The 27,581-nt window shown below is 32.4% G+C and overlaps 4 protein-coding genes across 13 annotated transcripts; 1 reads left to right on the forward strand and 3 right to left on the reverse strand.

The window, feature by feature from the left end:
• Positions 1–795: 795 nt before the first annotated feature.
• LOC100806206 (zinc finger CCCH domain-containing protein 18) lies at positions 796–5,792 on the reverse strand. Of its 7 annotated transcripts, none has more exons than XM_003532115.5 (8): positions 4,928–5,792; positions 3,320–4,248; positions 3,071–3,226; positions 2,795–2,974; positions 2,061–2,137; positions 1,747–1,920; positions 1,548–1,638; positions 796–1,215 (listed from the first exon to the last, which is right to left on the reverse strand). In XM_003532115.5, the coding sequence occupies exons 2-8, from the start codon at positions 4,234–4,236 to the stop codon at positions 1,143–1,145; spliced, it is 1,668 nt and encodes a 555-aa protein (XP_003532163.1). In that variant the 5' UTR covers positions 4,237–4,248; positions 4,928–5,792; the 3' UTR covers positions 796–1,142. The 7 variants fall into 7 exon arrangements, with proteins under 7 accessions (XP_003532163.1, XP_014634914.1, XP_006586120.1 ...); XM_014779428.3 differs by having other exon boundaries at positions 1,548–1,659; XM_006586057.4 differs by having other exon boundaries at positions 3,071–3,229.
• Positions 5,793–13,219: 7,427 nt separating this feature from the next.
• Positions 13,220–15,336, forward strand: LOC100819735 (vacuolar protein 8). Its single transcript, XM_003530737.5, has 2 exons — positions 13,220–13,459; positions 13,621–15,336. Exon 2 carries the CDS (start codon positions 13,652–13,654, stop codon positions 15,035–15,037), a length of 1,386 nt encoding a protein of 461 aa, XP_003530785.1. The 5' UTR covers positions 13,220–13,459; positions 13,621–13,651; the 3' UTR covers positions 15,038–15,336.
• A 768-nt stretch (positions 15,337–16,104) lies between these two features.
• LOC106794105 (ABC transporter C family member 3) lies at positions 16,105–22,833 on the reverse strand. Of its 3 annotated transcripts, XM_041004764.1 has the most exons (11): positions 22,507–22,829; positions 20,078–21,860; positions 19,672–19,758; positions 18,892–19,509; positions 18,554–18,718; positions 18,034–18,328; positions 17,719–17,933; positions 17,288–17,593; positions 17,133–17,196; positions 16,785–17,024; positions 16,105–16,577 (listed from the first exon to the last, which is right to left on the reverse strand). In XM_041004764.1, exons 2-11 carry the CDS (start codon positions 21,857–21,859, stop codon positions 16,465–16,467), a joined length of 3,885 nt encoding a protein of 1,294 aa, XP_040860698.1. In that variant the 5' UTR covers position 21,860; positions 22,507–22,829; the 3' UTR covers positions 16,105–16,464. The 3 variants fall into 3 exon arrangements, with proteins under 3 accessions (XP_040860698.1, XP_006586123.1, XP_006586124.1); XM_006586060.4 differs by having other exon boundaries at positions 20,078–22,831; XM_006586061.4 differs by lacking the exon at positions 16,105–16,577 and having other exon boundaries at positions 16,893–17,016; positions 20,078–22,833.
• A 2,219-nt stretch (positions 22,834–25,052) lies between these two features.
• Positions 25,053–26,093, reverse strand: LOC106799619 (ABC transporter C family member 3). 2 transcript variants are annotated; one of them, XM_041004766.1, is made up of 2 exons: positions 25,522–26,093; positions 25,053–25,418 (listed from the first exon to the last, which is right to left on the reverse strand). In XM_041004766.1, the coding sequence occupies exons 1-2, from the start codon at positions 25,858–25,860 to the stop codon at positions 25,332–25,334; spliced, it is 426 nt and encodes a 141-aa protein (XP_040860700.1). In that variant the 5' UTR covers positions 25,861–26,093; the 3' UTR covers positions 25,053–25,331. The 2 variants fall into 2 exon arrangements, with proteins under 2 accessions (XP_040860700.1, XP_040860699.1); XM_041004765.1 differs by having other exon boundaries at positions 25,053–25,436; positions 25,522–26,092.
• Between the last annotated feature and the right edge of the window lie 1,488 nt (positions 26,094–27,581).

Consider the following 27,581-nt stretch of genomic DNA (forward strand, 5'->3'; position numbering starts at 1 on the left):
ATATAATTATTGATTTTTATCGATAAAAATTTCCAACAACATTTAACAAGGAAAGCCACCAACATTGAAGACAACCAAAACAAAAACAGACGTCAATTTAAATTTTCACCCAAACAAGTCACTTTGTAAAACAGAAAGTAAATACAATATCATCCATCAAATGCAACCATTTAATACAAGTGCAGCACATAATCTATGAAAACCTGGCACACAGGCTGTCCCATGCGTTCTGGAAACTCTCCCACGGTCACGAAACGACAGCGTGACTAGGGGTGGGCATGGTTTGGATTCAGATGTCCACTTAAGATGCATGTATCAGATAATAAATTTTGGATCTTTAAACTGAAATAAGATGTGGATGGGTTTTAAAAGTCCAATCCATTAAAGTAATTTAGAACAGATTGGATTAGATTGAGAATTATATCATATTAGGATATTGGACTTTTTTGCCCATGCCTACTGGTGGCTATATCAAACCAATACCTTTGATGGCAAGATCCCATTCAATTTACACAGGTATCCTTGGAGAAACAAAGTTTGAAACTAAAAACTTACAGCAATATATACAAGCTCTGCCTACTTAAATTATGAATAACTAAATAATAAATAAACAACAAATACTTTCTTGGGCATCAAGAAATAAAACAATTAGGGAAAGTGATTTTGTCCTTTTGGATAGCATTAAGGCATTAGCAAGTAAAATATTCAGCTTACTAAATCTAGGGAACTCCTAGAATTTAATCATGGCAGTGACATAGAATCAGCCATCCAAAAGCAGGTAAAGAAAACCAAATACTTGGAATGTATAAAATATTATTGTAATTATTATACTTATTCTTAGAGAGTAATTGGTTACTCATACTGTCATATTCTAGAAACCAAACCTCGTGTTTTTTCTATGATTAAAAAAAAAACTATAACCTTCTTACATGTGTCACTAAGTTATTGTTAATTCCACCAATTCAGTTGTGAAGAGTAGTCTTCAGCTTTTATGTACTTGCCATTTGACTAAACTGGTGAGCTAGTTGAGAAAAGAGATCAACAAAAGGACTGCATTATGTATGAAACTAGAGATATTGCCTTTGGCCTGGAGCTACATTTATCTCTATATTTCTCTTGTAGTCTTGTATGTGTTTCTCAAACTACATTACTGCTGAAATTCCACTATCTACTGGAAATGCAAAGGGGCTGTCTGGGAGGTTCAGACCTTGATTGCTGCATAAAATAATTTTTTTAAGATAATGAGTTAAATTTTTTTAATTGTGTCAGAAAAAAAGGTGCAGATGCCATAAGACATGTTTGGAAACTATAATATCATCCACTATGAATGAGTAAAACAAAGAAGAAAGTGGTCAAATTCTTGGTAAAATTATCGGAGGAAAGACATGTTTAATAACATTTAGAAACAAGTGTTTAAGTAGGTTTAAGCAAGGGATTGAGAGAATATCAGAATGTGTGGAAATTATTATAACCTATTAATTGAATATAATTAGGTGGGCTAGCGATTGTTGCGTATCAGGATAACGCTATTAGGAAATGATTCATACCTGTCCTCATCAGTGTAATTGTTATCTGTATATCCAGCTATGTCATTCGGAGCATGACTGTGAGGTTCTGCAGACTGGACATTGAAATGTTCTGCATGAAAGATGCAAGAGACTATAATAGTGAGGATAGGAAAAGAGAACTGTAATGAAACTGGTCATGCAAAAAATATGCAATCCATGATAGTATATTACTACACACCATCCGAAACTTTTAACCCGTCCATGTTGAAGCCTAAATGGGGTGAAGTGGACAATGATTTTTGGGCCAGTTGCAGCTCTGCAAAACGTTGTCTCTGAAATTCAAGTGCTGCCTCCTCTTGCTGGTTAATGAGCTGCCTCCTCAGAAATCGAGGTTTCCTACAACTTCTTGGAACTAAAAAAATTGTGTATTAGTACAAAGGCCTCTTACACATAAGGAAACAAACTGAAAGAAGAGCATATGCATATCATAATCACAGAATTGATACATGACTGGGAGGAGAAAAATCTAGGTTCCAAGAATATGATGCTCACTTGAGGTAGGTTCAGTGTCAATGTCTACATAGTGTGGTGAATAATAAGCAGAATGCTCGATCCTATCAGAGTTCTTCCTGCATCCGAATTGAAAATCATATAAGAAAATAACATTAATGGTAAAGACAGAATCTTCTTCTTCTTTTTATTTTATTCAGTCGACAAAGACAGAATCTTGTTAAAAGGTGCTTCAGCCTTCAGCAGCTACTAAGATCTTAAAATGTGAATACTGATTCATGGTAATAGCATTAGTCAATGTCTCATTTTATGACATAAAGGATATAGAGTAAAAGTGAATAGGTGAATTTTGAGACTTCAAATAATCATCCACTAACCACAACTACACATGCTTTGGTGCTTGAGGCTAATATCTTTGAGGAACTATGATGCTAAACTCAAAACTTGTATATTAGCATTCTCCAGAGAGGGTCAACAAGGTATTAGAGATACACACAGGAAATCTTTTTGTCGAGATTAACGATAAGAGTTGTGTTATTCATACAACAGTTTATACAACAACATTTAGTATCTATCTATCTATCTATCTCCATCATAACATTTATTACATCTCACTCTTCTCTCTCTTCTATATTTTTCTCTATCTCAGTTGTAAAATTTGTTGTATGAATTGTTGTACAAATAACATTTCTCTAATGATATTATACAGTCATTTCAAGCTTCAAGCAAAAGCAATGAAGTTTCATTGGCAAAAGGAAGAACAGCAAGGAATTCACCTGAGCATAAGTTTTGGCTTCTCCTTATAAGGTTTCACAAGAACCCGGGATTCACAAACATAATGGGGATTTCCCTTATCCAAAATTACTTTAACAGTTTCAGGATCATCAAATGTTACAAATCCAAACATCCTTCTCTCTTGGCTCGGAATCCTTACATCTTCAACTTTCCCAAAAGTACTACACAGGAAAACATGTTAAAGCAATTTGAATTTTCCATCACAAAATTAACTACAAAGAAGTTTGAGCCATTCATTTATAGTTACATTCGTATACCTAAAGTAGTTTGAAACATCACCCTCGCTAAAAGTGCTGTCAGCTGGAAATGTCAGGTATATCTGTCGCGATGCGCTAATGTATTTAGCATAATCTACCTTTCCATTGAACTTTGGAGCATCTTCTGCCAGAACAACTGAATGCTGCCCATGAGGCCTGCTAATCAACCATTTCAAAAGGAAAATTGGAGTAAGAAGTATTGAATAAATTTATAACATAAGAATACATGTGAAAATTAAAAGTCTTCACCTGTCAATTAGCCGAATACTATTTTTCAACCGTGCAAGAAGCTTTGTCAAACTGTAGCCAGACTTACCATGTCTCTGGCTCTCAGTCAGGTAGCCGTCTGCCTGCAGCACTTTTTTGTACCTGTCATAGTATGCCATTGGAAGGGAAGCAATTGATATGGAACCTCCTTTTTTAAGTTTCAGGAGTTCAACAATTTCTGACTCTAATTGTGCTAGTGACCCAGGTGAAATCACCTGATCATCATTAAAAATATCATTTCCATACATGTGAGAGAACATATCTGGGGCGCCTTGTTCGTGATAATATCTACAGCTATTTCCATGCTTACAAAACCCTTTGTTGAAATAGTGACAGGTCTTGACTGGAAATTCAAACCTTCCATTTTTTCCACCCAAATTACTAGCTGATGAAGCATCTAAGCCATAGTAATCATTAGCAATCCCAGCAGTTCCGGAGTTCATAGTATCCATATGATTCTCTAAACTGAACAAAGGTGTCTGCTTTTGAAGTTCTGAGATAGAATCCACATAACCTAGTGCCATGAATTCTGCATTAGTATTGCTAGCAGACTGAGGATCCCAATAGGGAGATTGAACCTGGAAGCTTGCTGGTGAAGTAAGAGTGCCAGGGGTGATTACCGAAGTAGGGGAGATTACTGACAAATGGCTTAAACATTGTTGAGAGTTGGTGGGAAGTGAAATTGGCTGAATGGCTGATCTAGAAGCCAACCTTTGAAGCTCGGTTCTCGCCTTGTACGCCACGTCGCGAATTAAATGGTCTGGCAGTGAAGCCAATTTCACCATGTCTTGCTCACCATGGTCTTGGAGAAGGAGATACCCGATGATCTTTGTAGCATTCTCAGGCTCAAATCTATGAAGTTTGTCAAAAACAATCCTTGTGTACTCCGAAATATCCATAGCTTTTCGTCACTGCAAGAAGTCAAAACAACCTTAACAGAAATGAACAAACACTGTTGAGAAAATAAACATAAAGAAACACAATTGCAGATTGAGCATAATTTAAAAATAATAAAAATAAAAGGAGTCATAACATAAGAAGAAAAAATTACAAATCCAATCTAAATGATAAAGATGGCAAAAAAACACTATATATATATATATATATATATATATATATATATAAAAAATAACAAGATGATCAAAATATTCAATAAATCCCATAAAACAAAACAAAAGTGATGTTCTTCAACCAAAAGTTATCCTAGCTAGTCCATGAATGTAGTTATAAGCAACTGTCTACCTATCATGACACAAATGCAGCCTTCTAGACAAGAAAAACAAACTTCATGCTACACTAGATTTTCTTCAAAAAAGAATGTATTTTCAAGATAGAGCATATAAATGACCTTTTTCCTAATTTGAAAATGAATATAAAATATGCTGAGAAACAATCAAATGCCCAAAAAGGTAAAAAGTTACACCCATTAAAAGTTAAAAACTAGCTATATCAATTTTGTAAAAGTTGAAAAACAAGATTAAGGTTTGAGGGAATCCTCATCCGATCAACAACCCCTCCCCCCAAAAGAAAAGAGATAGCATATGGATAATGAATAATAATTAATAATTAAAAATCTAGCCACGTTCATACCCATCAAACAACAGAAGGAGATTAACAATCTGCAAGTGCTTCAAAGCTCGGATCTTTTCAAAACCTTTTTTTTCTCTCTCTCCTACAAATTCCAGAGCTTCACATCACACTCAGGGAGCCATATCAACTTAGGGCATGCTTTTGAAGAAGTCCAGAATCCAAATAGAGGCAAAAAACCACCCAATGGATTATACTCTCTCCCTGAGCACTTAAATCCAGTGACCAACACTCGCACACTAAGCACTGACACACTCTCATTTATGTGACTCATTCACTGACTCATCTATATTTGGCCTTCTTTATACCCATTTTTTGAAAATCACATAACAGCTGTTAACTAATCACAGATATCAGGCAAATTATTTTGCTTAATTCTCGTAGTCCATAACTGCTTCTTGAACTACCCCAGTTACCAAAACACCCTACATTTATTTATTTATTTTTAAAAAAAGTTAAATGATTGTATATAAAAAATAATAACAATAATAATAGATAATATTTCGGAATCACCAATGAGCTAAAATTAGGACTTGATCATATGCGCAGGTCGGCAACATGTGTATGGCACAAACTTAGATTTTTGTTGTGTCTCTATTTAGGGAGAAAAATTAAAATAAGGAAGTGGGACCAGTTGAATCTGCACCACTGAGTTGGATCCTTGAGATTCTGAAACTTAGATCTTGTTGGTTGGGGACCATAGGGAGAAGAAACATATATGCTCCATGCAAGTTGGCTAAGACACAAAAGCTTGGTTTGTGGTGGAACATTTTAACTTGTTGAGAGAACACAAACCACGTAATGAGTTATATGAGACAATACCATATCTTACAAATTAAAGTCTAATAAATCCAATGTCACACAACCACAATCCACATGATAAAAGGGTTCTTGCCTTCTATCCTACTATATTTATTTGTGTTTTCATAAGTGGGTCCATTTTAGATTTAACTGACCCCACAACATCCAAGGGACCTTTTTTTTCTTGAACTGGTTCCGGAGAACTACATATTTATGAAAAAACAGGTTATGGACTCGTAGTATAAAACAGCCATACATCGTTGTATCCGGAAAAAAATGTTGTCCAATCACAATTTAAATCTATTATGTATTATAATTGATAAATTTATTAATTTTTATGATAATTATCTAAAAATTACATTAACGATAATTTGTAATATAATGACAATGTAAAGTGATTTTTTATCAGTGTGCATGATAGTTAATCTTTATATTTATAATGATAATGTGTTTTGGTTTGATTGAGTATAATATTAAATTTGAATTAAAGTAAATCAATCATTTTTTTGTTTATTTTAGTACTTTATTATTTTAAAACTTTTAAAATTGTTTTGAATTTAAAAACTAACAAAATATTAGGTTTAATTTTATTTTTAGTTTTTTAAGTATCACAATTATGTAATTTTAGTCCATGCGTCAATCGAATTCTAAGGTATTACAAAATATTTTAGTTTCCTAGATTTCAATTGTGTCAATTCCCCCGCCTCCCAATGTATTTTTAATTGTGTGATTTAGGTCCTTCAAATTTTATAATTATGTAATTGGAACTAATTTTTTAGGAATATATGATAGTTTGAGATGATTGAGAGAGATATTTTTTTGTTAGTATGAAATGCACCTCTTAAGGAAAAGAGAGAAAGTGTTAAGAAAGCAAATGTGCCTCTCAATGAAAAATCCTATGAAGTTTCACTATTTTTCTGGGATTGACTTTGGGCATTTCCAAAGCAACTTAGGTAATGGCTAAGAAGGTCCTTTTAGAAGGCCAGAGCCATTAGTGAAATATCATTATACATGATTCTTACCTTTGTCAAGATCTATAGTCCAAGGGACAATATTAGGTAGACACTTTCTATAGGGCATAAGATAGATGCGTGTAAAAGATTACTTTGAGCCAGACAAAAATTAATCCTCAGGTAGAAGTGAGCTTGATTGCAAGATTCACCCTTCAAGCAGGGATGAAAGTTAATCATAGTGATCCGATAGTGTCAAGTGAAAAGTTATTCTAATGATGATAACCGATTAATTTTCCGCAAGAGCTTGCATAAACGATAAGGTTTGATACATCAATGGCGTCTCTTCGTCACACGCTGTAATATGTTCTATTGGTTGGATTATTAGCCCATTAAAGCAATACATGAGTTGCTCTATAATTGAAATCATTAAAGTTTTACTATCTAAGTTAAAAAAATTATAGTATTTTTGGTAATGTAAATTTAATTTATAGCATAGAAGTAAATATAAAAGATCACAGGAAATAATAATTGTATTACAAATGTCTTATAAAAAATACATTTCAGAGCATCCATAGTCAATTGGTCATACACTTCAATGCAATAAACTCACAATTTAACATTATCAAAATATTTTTTTTACAAACATAATCAAAATATTTTACATATGTTCGTTATAAAATTAAGTTCAAAATACAACTACATATTGTACAAATCAATTAAAATATATGATAAAGGTATAGTTTGATTTAGTTTGGCTCAATTTTAATAAAAATAAATGTCATTTTTGATCTATTATGTTTTAGTGTTATTTCATTTCGATACATTAAGTTTTAAAAGTTTTATTTTAACCCTTTATATTTTCAAATGTTTCATTTTGATACATTAAGTTTTAAATGTTTTGTTTTAGTTATTTATGTTTCATTTTCATCATTTATATTTTCAAAAGTTTTATTTTGACTCTTTCTTTTGATTTTGGTTAGCAAACATTAATGTTTTATTAATTTTAAAATTTTAAAATAATTAATTTAAAATAATGACGGCGAGAATCGAACTATGATCCAAAATCACTATCGCGATGTGGATTGGGGTTTGGTTATGGGGTGGCATTAGCACAATGATGTTGTTTGGTTGATGGAGGTTGTGGATCTAAGTTGTTTGTTGATGATAGTTGTTGTAATGTTGCATAGGCTGCATATATGTGTGGATCTCAGTTGCTTGTTGATGATAGTTGTAATGTTGCATAGGTTAGCCCAATTTTTTTAGTCTAAAATTTAGAAAGGTATTTTTTTTCCTCATAAATATAAAAGTATTTGGAATTCGTTCCTATAAAATTTTCCTTACATCTTTTGTCCTCACAAAATTAAAATGTGTTATTTTTTTAGCTTGAAATAAGGTTTGAATATCCGAACTTACGAATACATATGACTTTTTTACATCACAATCAACTTAAAAAATGTCACATTTTACATCGATTATATGTATTAAAGGATGAAAAAATTATGATTTTATTCATTATTAATTGTGAGTGTACAAAGAAAGAAATATATATAGAGTACAAAAGAATAACAAAGTTAAAATCATCTATAACTTGAATTTAAATTGTACCAACTTGCAACTAATTACTATATATTATATCAATAGTCTAACATGCCCTACAAGATGGTGGTGTCGAAGACAATGTCAATCTTGTTCATCAGAAATTTGTGACGCAAAAATGTAAAATCTTTGATGAGAAAGTCCGCATGTCAATCAAAGCCAACAAATGCAAACTTAACCATTAAGTAGAGGTCATAATACAAGGCTTAACCTCTTAAGAGAAACAAACATGATTAATCATCATAAGGCAAAAACAAACACGCTTAACCATTATAAGACAAAACCAAAATGACTTAACCACCTAAAAAGATAGAAACAAGAAGGTTTAACCATCATAAATAATTTTGGGTGGAGGACATAATGTGGTCCTTGTTATATAACCACGAAAAAGTTATGACTTAAAGGAGATGAGTAATTTGGTAGTGGCCAACGGATAAATTTAACGGGTAGATCGGAAACAATGGTAAGTGATCATGAGAAAAAAATAAATAAAGGATCAATGTGGCTTTTAAGCTCCTAGTGATACCATATTGAAAGTATGAAATAATTAAGTTTTTATTTACTACTAATTTGTGAGTGTACAATATATATAGAGAGAGTAATATACAAGCTTGAATGGAGTTTTGACTTGAAAATACACTTCTACAAAAATTCCAAAGTTGGTTTTTAACATCAAGTGGAACTCTAGTTCAACAATGATTGACCAAGCTAAGTTAGAATAGAATAAGTTTACAAATTAAGAAAAAAAGGAAAGTTAATTTGATGAATTTGATGTATGACTATTTAAATTATTATGTGAAGTGAAAAATGACTTTGAAGTTGTGTGTGCTCCTATATCATGCATGACTTATTTATTAACGAATTAATTAATTTTTATATGACATGCATCTCTATATGCGTAAAATTATTTTCCGTGAAGATGTTATGATGTTTATTTAGTAGAGTTATATCGTCATTTATAGTTGGGTAAGTATTCTCAAAAAGTATATTTGCAGTTTAACTCAATTTTACAAAATTAGTATGTAAGGTGTGAATTATTTCCCACTTTATATATACTATTTTGATTATATCATTAGCTGATGTGAAACTAAATCATCACACTCAAGGTTGCACTAAACAAGACAAGTTAAGGTGTCCGCACTAAAATAGTTTTTCTAACATTCCCCCTCATACTTAAGACTTTTTGTCTCCAACGTACCAAGTATAATTAGTCCAATAATAAATCTAAAATAACCTTTAATATCATTTTATAATATGAATTTGGGTCTAATTTTATCTTACAAAATTGACTTTTAAAGTGTGAATTACTTGAATCCTCACTTATATATATTATTTTGAACATAATCAATGTAAAACTAAACCACTAAATCATCATCTCAACAAGGCAGGCTAAGAGATGTACTTCTTAAGGCAATTTTTACATCAAATAATATCAAAGTTAATGACTAATTGACACATGGTAATTTTTACAGCAAATAATATCATAAGTTAATAACATAAATTTATGAAAATAAAATAAAATATAAAAACTAGCTAGTAATTTCATAATTTTTTTATACATGGTAATTAATATCATAAATTGAAACTAATCAACACAACTTCTGGACATAAATTAAAAGCTATTAAAATAATCGTGTATACCAAGCAAACTTATAAAATGCCATTACTTGCGCAAAAGCACTTGTAGTAGATCACATAAAACGTGTTTAAAAAATCATGAAACGAGAAAGAAATTAAGTATATTGAAAAAAAAGTGCATTTATAATTTATATCTTGAAATTTATGCGATTAATCTAACTCAGGAAAATAATATTATATTTATATATCGGTATTTTATAATTATTAACTTATTATTGCTAGTTGTACAGTATGATTCCCACTCAACACTATAGCCTGCTCAACTCCTCACGCAACATACCATTAAAAAGGCAATTTTATCCCTTACAAAGGGATAATGAAAGAACAATTGAATTGAATATAATTATTATAATTAATCTCATTACGGACCTTTCGACATCACACAATAATATTGTGTGGTTAAATAATTTTAATAAATGGTCGTGTCTATAATGAATGATTACTATGATTGAGACATCTAGTTAATTAATTTATTAATTAGTATAAGGTAGTTGTCATTTTCAATCCTTACAAGAAGCTCCTATATTTTTCCATTACAATACAGTGGATTATACTTTACTCGTGAAGAATGACTATTCTGAATATATTTGGAATAGCCGAATGAGATTTTAAAACAAGAAAAAGAAAAATTAAAGACCAAAATTAAATTCTGAATATATTTAGGGTCCATCTTGATACCAATACTATTTTTTGATTCATCTGATATCAATACTATTAACATCAGTTGACGAGTTTCTTTTATATCTTTTTTTTTATGTTTTTATTTATTAAGTCCTTTTCAACTTGTGTCCGTTACGAGTACTTACCTATTGATACTAATTAAATGATTTTTATAAAAAGTTAATATTTAATTAATGTGATAATTATCTTTATGTTTTCAAACTTGCGCCAGTTATAGCCAAGCTAAAATCATTCTTTTTATAAGAATTTAAGATGATTGATTTTTTAAAAGTAAAAAGTAATTATATTTAACTAAATTAATCTTGTACTTTATTTAACTTATATATCTAATTTTATGAGAATATCAAACAGCAGGGATAAAAAAAATAACGAGTACTTTTAATTTTTAAAATAACAAATAATTCAAAATGAATTAAAACTTCTAAATTATCATCATCATCATATCATTATTTTAAAATGAGGGTGTGGTTTATTGTATAAATAAAAGATTTTGTGGTACCTATGGTAAAGGATAATGAAAGTATTATTGAGTGATGGTATATGCCACAAACTCATGACGAGGAGATTGTGAACAATTGAACAAGGGACGTGACAAACATATATTCATGGTCCCATCTATGTCCCATTGTTTCCAACACACCACCATTTTCCTTTAATGTTTATCTCTAAGTTGAAAGCTTTCCCCCCATCCCCTAATCATATTCCGCTGTTGTTTATTAACTTTTGCTTATCATTTTCCATACATATACTTTAAACTATAATCAAGTCAATATATATAGGATGGGAAGAAGTCAAAGGTTTGAATATTTATTAGTAAAAGTTAATGGCTAATAATTAATATATATATATTTATATTTTTAAAAAATTATATTATTAATATATTATGAATGAACGATAATATAAAATTATTTTAAATTGTTGTATTACATAATTATTAAATTCATTGATTTTTTGACGGAACCATTAAACTCATTATTAATTAGTTTTGTTGAGAATTATTTTTGTTGAAGAATATAACCAATAAACTCATTATTTATTAATTAGTGGTGTCTCTACTTTGAACGCAATCTGGATTTATAAAACTTATTTTGATACTGTTGTTTATAGAAGATGTCTAGGGTGAACTAGTATTACAAATGTACAATTATTATACACTACAAGATTCATCTCAATCCCATATTGATATGGTGCACCTCCCGTGTCAATTTTTTTTTCTTCTGTTTTTCATTCTCTTTCCTTCATTTCTCACCAACCATGACCTCCTTCATTCATGCTCTTTCTTATCTCCTATCGATGCTAATGATGACTTATATCTGTAACCATGACAAAATCAAACTTGATTTTTCTGTTGTTCTTTTTCATATTATCCGTATATTATCTCATTAAAATAACAATGCATGATAGTTGTATTGATATTTAATGATAATATTTAATTTTAAAAATTATAAAAATCGTATAATTTTAAAGGACAATATATGAAAAGACAAAAAAAAAACCAAATTTCATAACAGAAACATAATTTTATGCTATTGATGAATATAAGCAAATGATAGAAGGGTGTTTTAATTTGCAATGTATATTAATAAATAATTGAAATGTAGAATTTGGTGGCAATAGGATGCAGAGCCATCCCCTTAAAAAAACAAAATAAAAACCCAAAATAAGGAAAAAAATGAGGTAAAGTATATTAGGGAAAAGGAAGATCAACGTGAACAACACCACTCCCTTCGCTTCAAACATGGTTTTGTTTTTATGCTAACTACCAATCACTGGACAAAAATTAATTACCAAATAAAATCAAAGAGAATGAAGAAAAAGCTATGATAAACTAAAACGGCTATGGTAAGTGTTCCAGTGCAGTGATCGTCGTTGAAAACACGTCGACAAATTGCAGGTTCAGAGGGCGCCAGAGACAATGGAAAGGGAGGCAGAGTAAAATAGGAAAAACTTTGGTGTGGAAGGTGTATGATACTAATATAAGGATTCACAATAATTATGCATGGTGGAACATTTATGATAGTGATCCACCCTAGACACGGTTTTGTTTATATATCATGTTTCTAAGCAAAACTCAATTTTATAATAATAAATAATCTACAATTATATCATAAATTCAAATATTTATTTTTATTAAGGATCTAATCCCATTCTCATTTTATTTTTTTACCAAAATATTTTAATTTAATTTTTCATTTTCAAATATTATCACTTAATTTTAATTTTTTTTGGACAGAGATACATTCTTTTTAGATAAACTGAATTTTACTATTATTATAAAAAATAAGGTAAATTATCACATTTTTACAAAATTAAGTAAAAAACATAATTTCATATTTAGTATCTGAATGCGTAAAATTATAATTTTATTGAGAAAATTACATCTCATTTTTAAGTTTTTGAGACTAATTTAATATTAAAATATAATTTTTAAAACTTAATTATATATTAAATTGTAAAATTTATGAATCAAATCAATTTGATATTAAAGTATACAACATCACATACTTTCTCCTAATTTCATATACAAAAGTTTTCATTTCTCCTTAAAAAAATATAAAGACATAAATTCTTTCTCCTAGTTTCTTTTTTTTGACAAATTCTTTAACCTAAAAATACCCATTATTGTTTTTTCAATTTTTCCTTTGATGAGTAGGTAGATCAATGTCTTTCAAAAACATAAAAAAGATCAATGGTTTACAATTGACACAGTGCAAGTTGAATCAAAAGCACCGACCCTCTCCGGCTACCGCTGCCTGAGTTGGTGCTCCACTTTGGTTTTCGTTACCCTTCTTTTGGTGCCCAAGTTTTGATTTTTCAGAGAAGATTCACTTCCTTTTCTTCAAATTCAGGCACTTTTTCCAAAAGGGTATTCCCATCTCGTGTTTTTGATGTCTGCTTATTGCTTTCTAATATTCCTAGTATTTTCTATACATTCATTTATAAAAAAAGGGGTTTTATTTTATTTTTTATTTTTGTAGGGTACTTTGGATCCTAATTTTGATTTTTAATTTTTGCTCATTGAATTAGGCTAAGTCACTCAACTGATTGAATTAGAGCTATGAACCCCGTTGATTGGGAACAAGAACTGAAAAAGTATGAGGATGTTATAGCCTCAGGTACCAATTGTATGAAAATAAAGGCCATGGTGATGCTGACACGTTTATCTAAGCATGCCCCTGAGGATGTGTTAGCTCGCACCATACCCATTCTCACTGAGATTCTTGGTCACAATGTTTCAAATGATTCTGCTCCTACACTTCAAGAGGCTGCTGCTTATTGCTTGAAGTGCATTGCTTGCAGGGGTGATGGTGAGTTGGCGGTTGAAATTGGTGGACATGGCGCCACTCGTTCCTTGATGAGGTTGTTGCCTCACTCTGAAGGGAGGATGCAGAAGGTACTGACTAAATGTATGCTTGTTATTGTTAGTTTTTGCAATGCAAGTAGGACAGTTGTTGCCACCAATGGTGGGGTGGAATTGATCATTGGTTTGTTAAGTTCTTGCACCGAAGATACTAGACGGTATTTGTTGGAGATTTTGAGCGTGCTGGCGTTGAGGAGGGATGTTAGGAAGGCTCTCACTAGACTAAGAGCTCTTCATTATGTTGTGGAGGCTGCTGGTTTTGGGAGCATGGTGTCTAGGGAAAGGGCTTGTCAAGCAATTGGGTTGCTAGGAGTCACAAGACAGGCTAGGCGCATGCTTGTTGAATTGGGGGCGATACCGGTACTTGTGGCGATGTTTCGTGATGGAGATCATGCCACAAAGCTTGTAGCTGGTAATTCTCTTGGTGTGATATCTGCTCATGTTGATTACATTAGGCCGGTGGCTCAAGCTGGGGCTATCCCCCTTTATGCCGAGCTTCTTGAAGGACCTGATCCTTCTGGGAAGGAGATAGCTGAGGATGTGTTTTGTATATTGGCTGTTGCTGAGGCTAATGCTGTTGAAATTGCTGGGCACTTGGTGAGGATTCTGAGGGAAGGTGATGATGAAGCAAAGGCGTCTGCGGCTGATGTGATGTGGGATCTGTCAGGTTACAAGCACACAACGTCTGTGGTCCGGGATTCGGGTGCGATTCCTATTCTTGTTGAGCTTTTGGGGAGTGGAAGTGAAGATGTGAAGGTGAATGTTTCCGGGGCATTTGCTCAACTAAGCTATGATGGAACAGATAGAATGGCACTTGCTGAGGCAGGGGCAGTTCCAATTCTCATTGACTTGATGAATGATGTTGATGAGGTTGAGGAACTAAGGGATAATGCTGCAGAGGCTCTTGTCAATTATTATGTCGATCCATTGTATCATGATAGCGTGTCTGATGCGATTAATGTTCCTTCGTTCAGAAATATGCAGAATAGATTAACTCATATTCGTGCATCGAATGAGCACATGGCTAGATCCTTGAGAAGAATGAGTGTTGAGCAGCTCACTTGGAACCCAGATCTTGCATAATCATTTGAAGGGTATGTTTTGATCTCAAAGCCTTTGGAAAGTTGTTTTCAGTCTCTTAACTTTTATCAGTTTTACACCCTAGCATAGATATATGTTGTGATGAGAATTGGTAGAAGGAGATATATGTTGATCTTTGCTGTATATTTGTAGAAGTTCACAAACACAAATAAAAATGAGTGAGTAGATAGCCTTGTAATTGTGGGAAAATACTTGAATTCGTATAACATAGTTGCCAAATGTCACCCTTACTGTCATTAGTTGTGTTATTCCTTATGAATCAGAAACGCTCATTCCTTTTATTGAGCTCCAAGGAAACTTGTGTTTTGGAATGCCTACATCCTTTTGTTACAGCCATTCATTTTGAAGTTTGATTCTGGCTTTAATGCACGATTATAGCATATTTACAAGATCGTCCATTTTTATTTTTATTTGAAGAGTCTTGACTATTGAGAACATGGAAACAACTCTAGGTAATCTTTTAATGCTCAATGCATTTGGTTATTTTGATAAGGTTGTGCTTTAACTTTCGAACTTTAGAGACTACAAATGGACGCCATTCACTCATTAAGAGCTAGTTTGGACAGTTTTTTCAACCAACATTAATTTGAGAAGAAAATAAAATAAATTAAACTTCTTGTATTAGGTAAAATCAACTCATATGGAGAAAAAATCAACTTCTTGTTGGAATTTATAGAATGTATAGAAATAAAAAATAAATTAATTCTTGATGAATCATATGGAGAAAAAAAAATTTATAGAATGTATAGAAATAAAAAATAAATTAATTCTTGATGAATCATATGGAGAAAAAAAATTAATATAATATAAGCTTGGGTTATTTAATTCGAAATATACCATAATCATTATGGAAGTTAATTTAATATTTTTATAGGGAGAAAACCTGTCAGTTTATTCATGTGGGTGTATAACTTAATTCATATTTGGATCAAGTCTGGATTGAGTTTGGTTAAACTAGCTTATAAGCTACTTGAGTGACTTATTACATAAACTTCATCTAATGACAATGACATTCCACACTTTGTCAAAAACACTCATTGCAAAGCAAGTTTTTCCAAAGGCAAATATTTTCACTTCCATGAACATGGAGTTTGGATGAGTTTATTGAATGGCTCTAAGATTGCACTCAGATCGTTTACATTGCAATAATCCGAATCACAATTCACAGAGTATGCATAAATTATTTGTGAGCATTAGTACGTGACAGAGTGAGTCTCAACAAGTCTCGGTGAGATTAATATAAAGTGTAACCACTAAAAACATTAGTAAGGTAGGTAGGACACGCCACATGCACTGTAAGGATAACTACTTGTATCATTACACTGCATATAGTGTGTCCAACCTTACTAACTAGACACCAGCAAATTTGTATCATCATGAAGAACATCTGATTTGAGGCTAATTTCAATTTAATTTCCAAAACCAGAGTTTGACCTCCTTGTGTATTCTGCAACTAGTTGAGCTAGGGATGAAGATTTGTTCTTAAGCAGTTTCTTTGGTGAATCATATTCCTCAATCAACCCTGCAGGATCCATATGAAGAGAAACCCTATTCATATTTATGATGAAAAAAATAAAGAAAATAAGTGATGTTGCATGTTTGGATTTGACTGGGAGAAATAATCGCTTTTTTTCTTTAAAAGCTTTCTTGGGAAGTTAACTGAAAAAAGAGATTATTTCTTTAAAATAAGACCAAACATGCGTGAAGAAAGAGACGAAGTGATGCTTACCTTGATTTAAAAACAAAACCATGTCACTCTCAAGGATTGAAGTTATCCTATGAGCAATGGTAATGACTGTACATTCTGAAAAATGTTGCGTAACTGTTTGCTGAATAATATTATCTGTGGCTGTATCAACTGATGCAGTAGCTTCATCAAGCACCAAGATCTTGCTTTTCTTAAGCAGAACACGGCCAAGGCAGACCAGTTGCCTTTGGCCCATACTCCAATTTTCTCCATTCTGCATAACTTCAAAAATTCATAATGATAAGTTACACATTCTTACTACATTTTAGAGTTTAGACATATAATTGTAACACATGCTACACCAATGTTCAAAGTTTTCAGAAGTCACACCTATGGAGTCAAGCTTCTCTTCTTTTCTCCTTACTTCATCTCCAAGTTGGCACATATCTAGAGCCTGGAAAGTTTCTTTAAAGAAATTAATATGCATAACTTGCCCTAAATAGACAAGTTCTTCATAGTGTCAATTTTTTTTATAAAAAAATTACCTCCCAAATCTGTTCATCCGTGTACTCTTCCAGTGGATCCAGGTTGGTTCTTACAGTCCCTTCAAACATTGTTGGTTCTTGAGGAATAATGCTAAGTCTAGACCGCAAATCATGAATTCCAATCAAAGAGATGTTAATGTTATCTATCAATATTTCTCCAGCAACAGGTTCAATAAGTCTGAAAAGTGTTTGCACAAGAGTTGATTTTCCACTTCCTGTTCTTCCCACAATACCAGTTTTTGCTCCGGCAGTAAAAGTGCAAGTAAGACCTCGCAAAACAATAGGCAAGTGAGGAGCATACCGAACCTGCATCACACATTTCCTCATTAAGGGAATATACAATATAAAAACCAGAATAGACTTGTAACCAAGAAAATGTAACTGTAGGCTTCAATTCGTAATGGAACAAATGAATAATCTTTGAAATGTACCTGTAAATCCCGGATATGAACCTCTCCAAATAATGGCCAAGAATAATCTGGTTGGTTGTCTTTTATTACGAAAGGAGCTTCACTTGGGAGGGTTGTGTACTGGAGCATTCTTTCAACAGATATAATTTTGTTCTCCAAATTGCAAAGAAACAATATTGCTTTAGTTTGTACAGCATTTAGATTAAGTCCATATGTCACAGCCAATCCCGCAATGCCTTGAAAAATAAATTGAATTGTAAAATGAATAAAGTTTTGTGCTTGGTATCATAAGGAATGAACTATGACAAGTGAATGTATGTCCTTTGAAGTACTCACCAGGAGCAGTCATTGAATTTGGAAAAGTTATCAAGAAAACCAAACAGAAGGCAAAAGTGAGAGTAGATAAAATATCCAATCTGAAAATCAGCCATGCCATTGCAGTTGCACTGTATAATTTGGGCTGGGAATATCTGTCTATCAATTTCATATTGATGTCATTAAATCTTGATTCTTGCTCAAAACTTCTAATGGTTGTTGATCCAGAAATTGTTTCAGAAAAATGCTGTATAACTGGAGCTTGGCATGTACCAACTAATCGCGCCAATTCTCTAGCTGATGCAGAATAGTATCGCTGCATTTATTGAATAACTCTGTTAGTACATTTAATGATATTGTTTGCACGATAGTACATATAATGATATTGTTTGCAGAATAGTATCCTTTTCTCTTCCTCTCAACTTTTGAGAGATGTGATAAAATTAAGTGCATTTTAAATATTTAATCAATGCGGAAAGCATTTGGTGACATTTGCTGTCACTGTTTTCTAATAATAATTAGACATTATCCATAAAACTACCTGGTACCATATGCATGCTGCCGTGACAGGAATCAATACTATAAACACCTGCCATGCAGCTTGAGACATCACAACAACATTTCCCAAGAGTTGAACCAGATTGAGGGTAATTGCCCACAATATATTAGCAATTTTCATATCTAGTGCACTTTGGTCTGTTGAAGCCTGCAAGATAAAGTAAAACTAAGATTTAGCCAACAATTACATTCAATATGGTCATTAGGAAATAAAAAGAGAGAAATCATTTTCTAAAAAACAATGCACTAAGCCATATATCAGGTAAAGAAGTTCTCTCTTCAAATTAATCCAATGAAGAATTATACAATATTATGACATACTCTATTAAGGATTCGACCACTTGGGGTGGCATCAAAAAATGATATCGGTGCTTGAAAAATGCACAAATGCATTTTATTGAAGAGAACAGTGGCTGTCTTGTATCCAGCTATCACAGCAAGAAATGCTCTGGCAAAGGTGAAAATGGAACTTCCAATAGCCAAAGCAACATAGACAACCATAAGTGTAAAGCTTCCAATATCAGGTTCTGCTGTTGCTGAAACAGGTGTTGCCACAGTCATCCAACAATTGCTTGCAATCTGAAAACCCACGGTGAGTGTTTGTGAAAGTAATATGAAGGGTACAAGAGCTCCTCCATAAGCTGTTGTGATGTATTTCCAGTAAATATTAAACCCAACTCTACCCTTTTCCCGTTTTTCTTCTTGAACAAGTTGTCTTTTGGCCTCAATTGTGTCATCTGACTTTTGATCATATATTTTACTTAATGATTTTGTGTCCTCCTTGGTGGTACTTGATGTTTTAAATGTTGGCCTTCTCTCTAAGGACTTAATTGAAGACAAAGCTGCTCTGTGTGCACCTACAAGTGCCATAAAATCAGTGCCTGTCTTGAGAATATCATTGTAGTTTCCTGACTGTGTTATCCTTCCATCTCTCATGACCTAGATAAATTGTAAGGAAGAGAAAATAGTAAATTAACAAAATTGGCATTAAATTAAGTTGCTCAATAGATATATAAGCTGCACCCCAAGAGTTAAAGATAGGTGATGTTGGACTTCCCAACATGTTTGAATTCTTCCACATGAAATTTATGAATCACTCACCAATATTAGATCAGCATCAGGTAAGAACTCTACTTGATGAGTTATGTATATCACAGTTTTTGATTTTAAAATGCCTAGCAAGCATTCCTGAAACAGTGTAGCGTAAATGGAAAGTCAGATAACATCCTGTCCATCCAAATGCTGAATTATATTTAAAGCATATAGATGTATACATGTACACAACATACTGTAGAAATTCATAGGATCAGAAACATAAAATTCTATTAATTCTTAGTAACAAATACAAGGGATAGCTCCACTTGGAGAAACCCCTAACATAGAAAAAAAGCAGTAACTTATAATTGTTATACTCTTATGGAGAGATCCAAACTCACTCAGTCAATTTTAGACGCATATATAAGAATGCATTGAATTGAATAAGTTTAGATTGTTTAAAAAATAGTACCTTAAATAGATGAGATCCTGTATGAGCATCAACAGCACTGAAGGGATCATCAAACAGATATATGTCAGCATCTTGGTATAGAGCACGGGCTATTTGTACTCTTTGTTTCTGTCCACCACTCAAATTGATCCCCTTCTCTCCAATAATGGTCTGATCACCAAATGGTAGAACCTCAAGGTCTTTTGTTAAGGAACATGCTTCTAGAATCTTCTCATACTTTTCCCGGTCCATCTCTTTACCAAATAATATGTTGTCTTCTATCTTGCCTCCCTGTATCCATGGCGATTGAGAAACATAAGCCTTTGTTCCACATATCTTAAGCGTTCCCGATATCTTTGGTACTTCCCCTATTATACAAGAAAGTAAACTAGACTTGCCTGATCCAACAGTACCACATACAGCAACCCTCATACCATGAAAAACTTTGAGATTGATGTTTTTCAATGTTGTAATAGGGGAAGATAAATCCCAAGAGAAATTTCCATCTACTAATTCAATTGCCTTATCAGAACTACCCCAAGGAATCTTCTCTATTACATCAGTCTGCAACTCATCTAGGCGAAGAAATGATGCAATCCTATCAAGGGAAACTTTAGTTTGTGTAATCATTGAAATCGTGTCAGGAAGATTGTAGATGGGCATTTGAAGAATTCTGAATGTTGCAAGTGCAGATAAGACCTTCCCTGATTCAAGTGGGATTCCCATGAGAACACAAGCACCGAATGTAACCACAGCAATAAAAGTTGGGGCGTTAGTGAAGAGAAATCTAATAATTGCTGTACCAGCTAGAAATTTGTGTAGCCATATCTCCTCAGTCTTCCTAAGCTGAATAACCTTTGACAAGAACTTCATCTCCCATGCTTGCAGTTTTAGAATCCTCATATTCTTCAGAATCTCAGACGTAGCCTTCATTCTTTTATCTTTGAACTCCATTACCTTGCCTTGGAACTTTTCTTGCAATGATGACAAAGGAAGGTTTAGCAACATCACAGTTACAGTGGCAGCAAGAGCAGCTATTGAAGCAACCCCTACACTTCTATAGAGAATTAACAAGGCCAAAGCAACTTGCAGAACACACATCCATGGATCATGCATGTACCAACAAAATTCACCAATCCTTTCAGCATCAACAGTCATCAAGTTGATGATTTCCCCAGTACTACGAACCTCCTTTGATTGACATGAAAGTGTCAAACCTTTAGCATAAATCATTGCCACCAACTTTGATTGCACGCTTACCCCAACCTGCTGGAACCTAAACATACAGTGCCTTTGTGAAACACACTCCAAAAGCTTTGCAGCAACAAATGCCATAGCCAAAACATAACCTTCATTTTTAAACTTGTGTTCCCCATTGAGGTACTGAACAAGGATGTCAATAAGAAAGGGTCCAACATAAGAAGCACATGAATATAGGAATTCTAATAAACCTGATAAAAGGATTCCTTGCCAAGTTGACAAGAATAACACCTTCACGAGCTTAAGAGTGGTCACATTCCTAACACTACCACACTCTGACTCAAGTTTGTTTCTAAGAGTTGGGAAAATCCCAGCCACACTGTCATCAGTAGCAAGATGTGGGAGATCCTCATGCTCTAAAGTCTTCTCATTCCCTAGAGTTATTAAAGGACTGATCCATGAGAAAGTAAGAATGCTGAAAAATCCAGCATTTGAATACCAGGTTAAATTTTCATTTCCTCTAGCCTTGATGGGAACAGAATTGTTGCTTACATTAGAGTCACCATTCAAAAGGGGCTCTTCAAGTGGGGCAAGCTTAGCCATACTGTTAACAGAACATCCAAGTGATCCAACATAACATAGAAATAAACTCGTAATAGAGGAGCCTATATCATAAACAAGATACATAACTGGCAAGAAAATATGCTTTGCATAGACTACGAAGTCAATAACAAGGCAAGAACAACAAACAAAGGCATAGACCCACCACCAAATTCTCAACATACGTGGTAAACTCGGATCCTGTGCCTCGGAGTTTCTAGAATGTAAATAAGCACAAACAGCACCCCAAACAATGGTTTTGAGAGCTAAATCAGTAAGTGTGACAAGCTCCTCTGAACCATAATTGTTATACAAGTAAAAGTAACTTAGTAAGCACAACACAAGGTTGAACACACAAATAACTAAGCTACAAACCAGACTGTGTTTGTAGTACAAGAAACCAGCATTACGGAATCCTTTTCTCTCACTCTTTTCTCTGTGGTCCACTTGCACTTTCTTCCATACCCAATACACAACAAGCACAAGTAACAAAACTAGGTTGAGTGAAGCAGACACCCCTCGTGTGAAAATAGGTTGGAGGAGAAAATCAGTTCCATGGTGCATCATGGAAGAGTAGTAGTGAGAGAAGAGGAAGAACATGGTATGATACCTTACTGTAAAAGAAACAAAAACCAAGCAAGAAAACTGACTTGTTGGCTTAACATAAAGGTGGCCAGCGAGTGAGGGAATGTGTGCGTGGTTGTAGAAGTCTGAGAGTCAGAGAGAATGAAGAAGAAAGACAAATTGTAGAGTTTGTTATTGATGACCTGAAATCTGAATATCTAAACTAAAGAGATCAGTATATGTTAGAAAAAAAGAACCCTCTCAAAAGCAGAACAAAAAAACAAAGAGAGAGCAAAAGTGGTCTGATATAACTATTTAAGATTTAAGCTCTATGCTGAACTGTTACAACCAGTCATTTAAATAGAGAATAGAGATATATGAATCACTCTTAATTTTTTACATTTCATGAACATTTCTTACTTTTCTCTTAGATTTTTTTCCTATCACATCATAAACTTATCATATTTATAATTTTTTCTCTCGTTTTATTCTCTAGGTGTTGGAAAATATATTAGGGGTCCACCAAATATTTTTCTTAAATAAAAAACTAGCTAAAACAACAAATTATAGCTAACTAAAACTAGGCATGTTTAGCCCACAACTAGTAACTATTCAACAAAAGAATGCTTAAAAAGAAAACAGACATTGCAGAAGTAATTAATAAAACAGTTGGGAAAATCTCAAATTCTAACCGTAAATATGTAGTACAAACCATAAATGTGTTCTAAAAGAAAGAGGCAACTTGTAGTAATCAGAGTTAATGGAATTTGTTGAGTTTATTATCTTTTATAGTTTCTAAATTTTTATTTTTAGTCTTTTGAATTTCTTATTTTTATTTTTTTCTTTAAATTATTTTTATTCTTATTTTAGTCCTTCATAAGAAACTAAGATTTTTAAAATCAGAATGATCATTGAAACAGTAAGATATTGGTTCATTGATTCAATTGTAGTTAAACCATAGTCGAATTAATAAAATAATATTATTTTAATATAATGCATTATATAGATTAAATACAAATAACATAGTATCGTGATATTGGCAATAATTATCCATTAATTTATTATACAATTTTTTAATTTCTAATAAGACTAATATAGTTGAATTTCATTAATTTAAAGGTCTGCTTCTCAAATATGTACCCCGTAATTTAATTTAGTTTGAAAAGAAAAGGTTTTTACACTTTTCAATGGAAACACACGCAGTTGAAAAAAAAATGAAAAGAAAACACAGACAAAGTAGCTCAAGTGCTCAACAGTGGAGTAAGCTTGAAATTGTGAATTGGAATTAACACACAACCTTTTACTTTTGTCAGCGTACTTTTATACTATTTTATATTTATATTCAAAATTTATAAGAATATTATTGTAGACCTATTATTGTTTAGAAATAATTAAGAACATTATTAATTATATGATTGCTAAAGTTTTTTTCAAAGAGATCAAAAACTTCGTTTTCTGTATGATGTAACATATCGGGATTTACATAAAATTTAACAGCAGTGCTGCACTGCCACTACAAAAGAAAAGATCACATCTCTCCAAGCAGAGAGATTTTTGTCTATATACATAAATAATTACTGTAAATAAAAGTAAAAAAAATATTTATATTTACAATTATTTATAATAGGTAAAATTTAAAGATTTATACTATTATTATTTGATATAAGTAAAATTTAAAATAATTTTTAATTACGTACAAATGCTCACCGATAAAATAATTTCAAAACATGTATACATACAATTATTTAATGTTGATAAAATCATATAAAACTTACCGTTACAATTTATTGGTCTAGATAAAATTTAAAAAATACATAGTATATGTAAAATCCTGTAAAATAAATACATATTAAAATAATTATTTTTAAAAAATTCACCAAAGACTCAACAACATAAATTATTCTTATCTTTTTTCATATTAAAATAATTATTTCCAAAAATATCATAAGAATAACAATAAAAGAAAAAAAAAGAAGCTTTGTGAACTCTTTAATAAAGTTAATAAACACATGCTACAAAAAGCAAAAGAGTTCTTCAAGTTAAATTGGGTTTGTCATTTTTTTAAAAAAGTTTAAATATGATTTTTATGGCTTTAATATTTTTTATTTTTGGTATTTGTATTTTTTTTAAATTTTAGTCTCTATAAGTTGATATATTTTTAATTGTAAGTTTATGTTTTTGTTATTTTTAGTGCTGAATTTTGTTTAAATGAAAACATCCGTTACAAAATGAACTTAATTCTTTGGTGCATCTGCTGATGCAGCAAGCACTTACTTTGTGCGGGATAGTTGGCTGTTTTTGCTTTTTGTTCTTTTGTCTGTTTTTGCTTCTGTAATCTGAAGCATAAAAAAAAACATGAACTTAATTCTCCAATAAGAATTTTTCTGCATACAATATTCAAGCTAGAAACTTTGTTTATGGATAAACACACAAATATCATTTCAACCAACTATCTTGTGTTTGATTTAGTAATCAATTTATTAAATTCATTAAAATTTTTATTTGAATAATTAAGGGTAACATATGTTTTTTTCTCTCTAAAATATGTGAAATCTAGAATTGATTTCTCTAAAAAAAATGTGTTTAGGAAAATTAGCTAAACAATTAATTGAAAACTAAAAGTTAACGATAGTTAGAAACAGAAAAATTAACTTACTAAATTATAAACCTTTAATAAAATTAAATGTTAAAATAACTTAAAAGTATAAAATAACAAACAGCAATCCTCATACCATGAAAAACAGTAAGATTTATATTTTACAATGTTGTGTTAGAGGAAGATAAATTCCAAGAGAAATTTCCATCTACTAATTCAATTGCCTTTTCAGAACTACCACTTGGAAGCTTCTTTACTACATCAGTTTGCAACTCATCAAGACGAAGAAATGATGCAATTCTATCAAGGGAAACCTTAGTTTGTACAATCATTGAAATCGTGTCCGGAAGACCATAGATAGGCATTTGAAGAATTCTGAAGCAAGTGCAGATAAGACCTTCCCTGATTCAAGAGGGATGCCTATAAGAACACAAGTAGCAAAAGTGACCACAGCAATAAAAGTTGGGGCATTATAGAAGAGAAATCTAACAATTGCTGTACCAACCAGAAATTTCTTTAGCCATATCTCCTCAGTCTTCCTAAGCTGAATAATCTTTGATAAGAACTTCATCTCCCATGCTTGCAGTTTTAGAATCCTCATATTCATTAGAATCTCAGATGTAGTCTTCATTCTTTTATCTTTGAATTCCATTACCTTGCCTTGGAACTTCTCTTGCAATGATGCCACAGGAAGGTTTAGCAACATCACAGTTACAGTGGCAGCAAGAGCAGCTATTGAAGCAACCCCTACACTTCTATAGAGAATTAACAAGGCCAAAGCAATTTGCAAAACACATCCACGGTTCATGCATCCACCAACAAAATTCTCCAATCCTTGCAGCATCAACAATCATTAAGTTGATGATTTCTCGAGTGCTCTGAACCTCCTTTGATTGGCATGAAAGAGTCAAACCTTTAGCATAGATCATTGTCACTGTGACGCCCTTTACCCCTTACATATATGTACTAATAATAAAAGGAATAAGAAATCATAATTAATTAAAAGTTTTTAAAATACATTTAAATAAAAACATTTCAAAAGGATAAAAGATTCACATTCACTTTTCTAACATCATAATAAAACTGATCCAAATAAATAATAAATCATCTTACCTCAAAATAAGATCGTCCAAGACTTCATGCAATTAATATAGAAACTTATACTCCAATATTACATCCTATCAGAGCATTGTGTTCCGGTGTCCTCTAGTATGAGGTTTTTCATAGTCATTCATTTAATCATCTGCTCCCACGAACACAAGATTCGAGATCATCACAGGATCCAAACACAAATAGCACACAGGGAGTGAGTTATCACATTCCTAGCTAATGAAGAGAAACAAGACAACATGTAAATATACATATCATATAAACGAAATATAACTTATTTAAACATAGCTCACGTCATTCCACCACTTTGTCGCGTAACATCACATCACAACACGCCTCATTCATTTTCACATCATTTATGTACTTAAAGATCAAAACACAATATCATTAAATCAATCAATATCGATCAATACACAAACGTTATGCAATAGATATACTAAGACTCAATCCTATATGTAATGTGGTACCATATCAGTGAAAAACCTTGTTGGGTGTCTAGGAGTACACGACAAGACAAACCACACACTAGTAAGTCAGGTCATTCTCACTAGGTAAAATCATAGGGAGACCATTCGGGGTCACGCTGTTTTGCGAGAATGCTTCAACCATGTGGGATCGACACAGACTTAAAGGAGCACTCAAATCGGGTGTATTTACCTCTAAGGCCTACACTTCAAAGAATCCGTCAGGGCCTCTCCCTCCTGATTCAGGTTCAACCCATAAAATATTTTAGCACACAGACTCTATCTATGAACTGTACAAAACACAAGACACCTCAATTATTTTCAAAATAATTTTATCTCGTTGCGCTTGTGATTAAACTTGTTGGGTCCTCTCAGTGGTTCCCATCACAATACTCAACGTGCATTAATTCATCGCCCTTAAAGGGTCTTATAGTCGTGTGATTGTCCAATTCATAACTCACAAGTCAATCCACACCACATCTCAATGCACACATATATTACAAGTCAATACACACTCAATTTATCTCATACACTCGATCTCAATCACAATGGTACAATCTCAATTTAACATGTTATCACACCTCATAAATCATATACACTTTACCTATGAACTATGCATTACACACGACTCCTCAATTGTTTTCAAAATAATTTTATCTCGTCGCATTTGTGATTAAACTCGTCGGGTCCCCACAGTGGATCCCATCACAATACTTGTCGCGCAAAAACTCGTCGCCCTTAAAGGGTCTTACAATTGTACGATTGCACAGTTCATAACTCACAACTCAATACATATGTATTTCACTATTCATCACAAGTTCAATTTATCACATACTCACAATTTGAAACACAGTTTCATAATCTCAATATAACAATTTATACAAAAGGTTTATTACAACATGGGGAGTAAAACCCCTCAAATAATTTAACACAATTATATCAAAATCAATTAATCAAAATGATAGGTATAAAAAAAATGAAAACACTAAGA

Source organism: Glycine max, chromosome 8 (assembly GCF_000004515.6).
Source record: "Glycine max cultivar Williams 82 chromosome 8, Glycine_max_v4.0, whole genome shotgun sequence".
NCBI classification, from domain to species: Eukaryota; Viridiplantae; Streptophyta; class Magnoliopsida; order Fabales; family Fabaceae; genus Glycine; species Glycine max.

What these genes read in the sequence shown, in the direction of transcription:
- LOC106794105 (XM_006586060.4), bottom strand. Translation starts at nt 22,456, where the DNA reads ATGTTCTTCCTCTTCTCTCACTACTACTCTTCCATGATGCACCATGGA. An exon ending in CTGATGCTGATCTAATATTG is followed by an intron (nt 19,510 to 19,671) that starts GTGAGTGATTCA and finishes CAATTTATCTAG; the next exon opens with GTCATGAGAGATGGAAGGAT. An exon ending in CGGATGAACAGATTTGGGAG is followed by an intron (nt 17,197 to 17,287) that starts GTAATTTTTTTA and finishes GAAACTTTCCAG; the next exon opens with GCTCTAGATATGTGCCAACT.
- LOC100806206 (XM_014779426.3), bottom strand. Translation starts at nt 4,236, where the DNA reads ATGGATATTTCGGAGTACACAAGGATTGTTTTTGACAAACTTCATAGA. An exon ending in AGTATTCGGCTAATTGACAG is followed by an intron (nt 3,230 to 3,319) that starts GTGAAGACTTTT and finishes ATGGTTGATTAG; the next exon opens with CAGGCCTCATGGGCAGCATT. An exon ending in AATTACACTGATGAGGACAG is followed by an intron (nt 1,216 to 1,547) that starts GTATGAATCATT and finishes TATTTTATGCAG; the next exon opens with CAATCAAGGTCTGAACCTCC.
- LOC106799619 (XM_041004765.1), bottom strand. Translation starts at nt 25,860, where the DNA reads ATGCTGCAAGGATTGGAGAATTTTGTTGGTGGATGCATGAACCGTGGA. An exon ending in TATGGCTAAAGAAATTTCTG is followed by an intron (nt 25,437 to 25,521) that starts GTTGGTACAGCA and finishes GTGTTCTTATAG; the next exon opens with GCATCCCTCTTGAATCAGGG.
- LOC100819735 (XM_003530737.5), top strand. Translation starts at nt 13,652, where the DNA reads ATGAACCCCGTTGATTGGGAACAAGAACTGAAAAAGTATGAGGATGTT.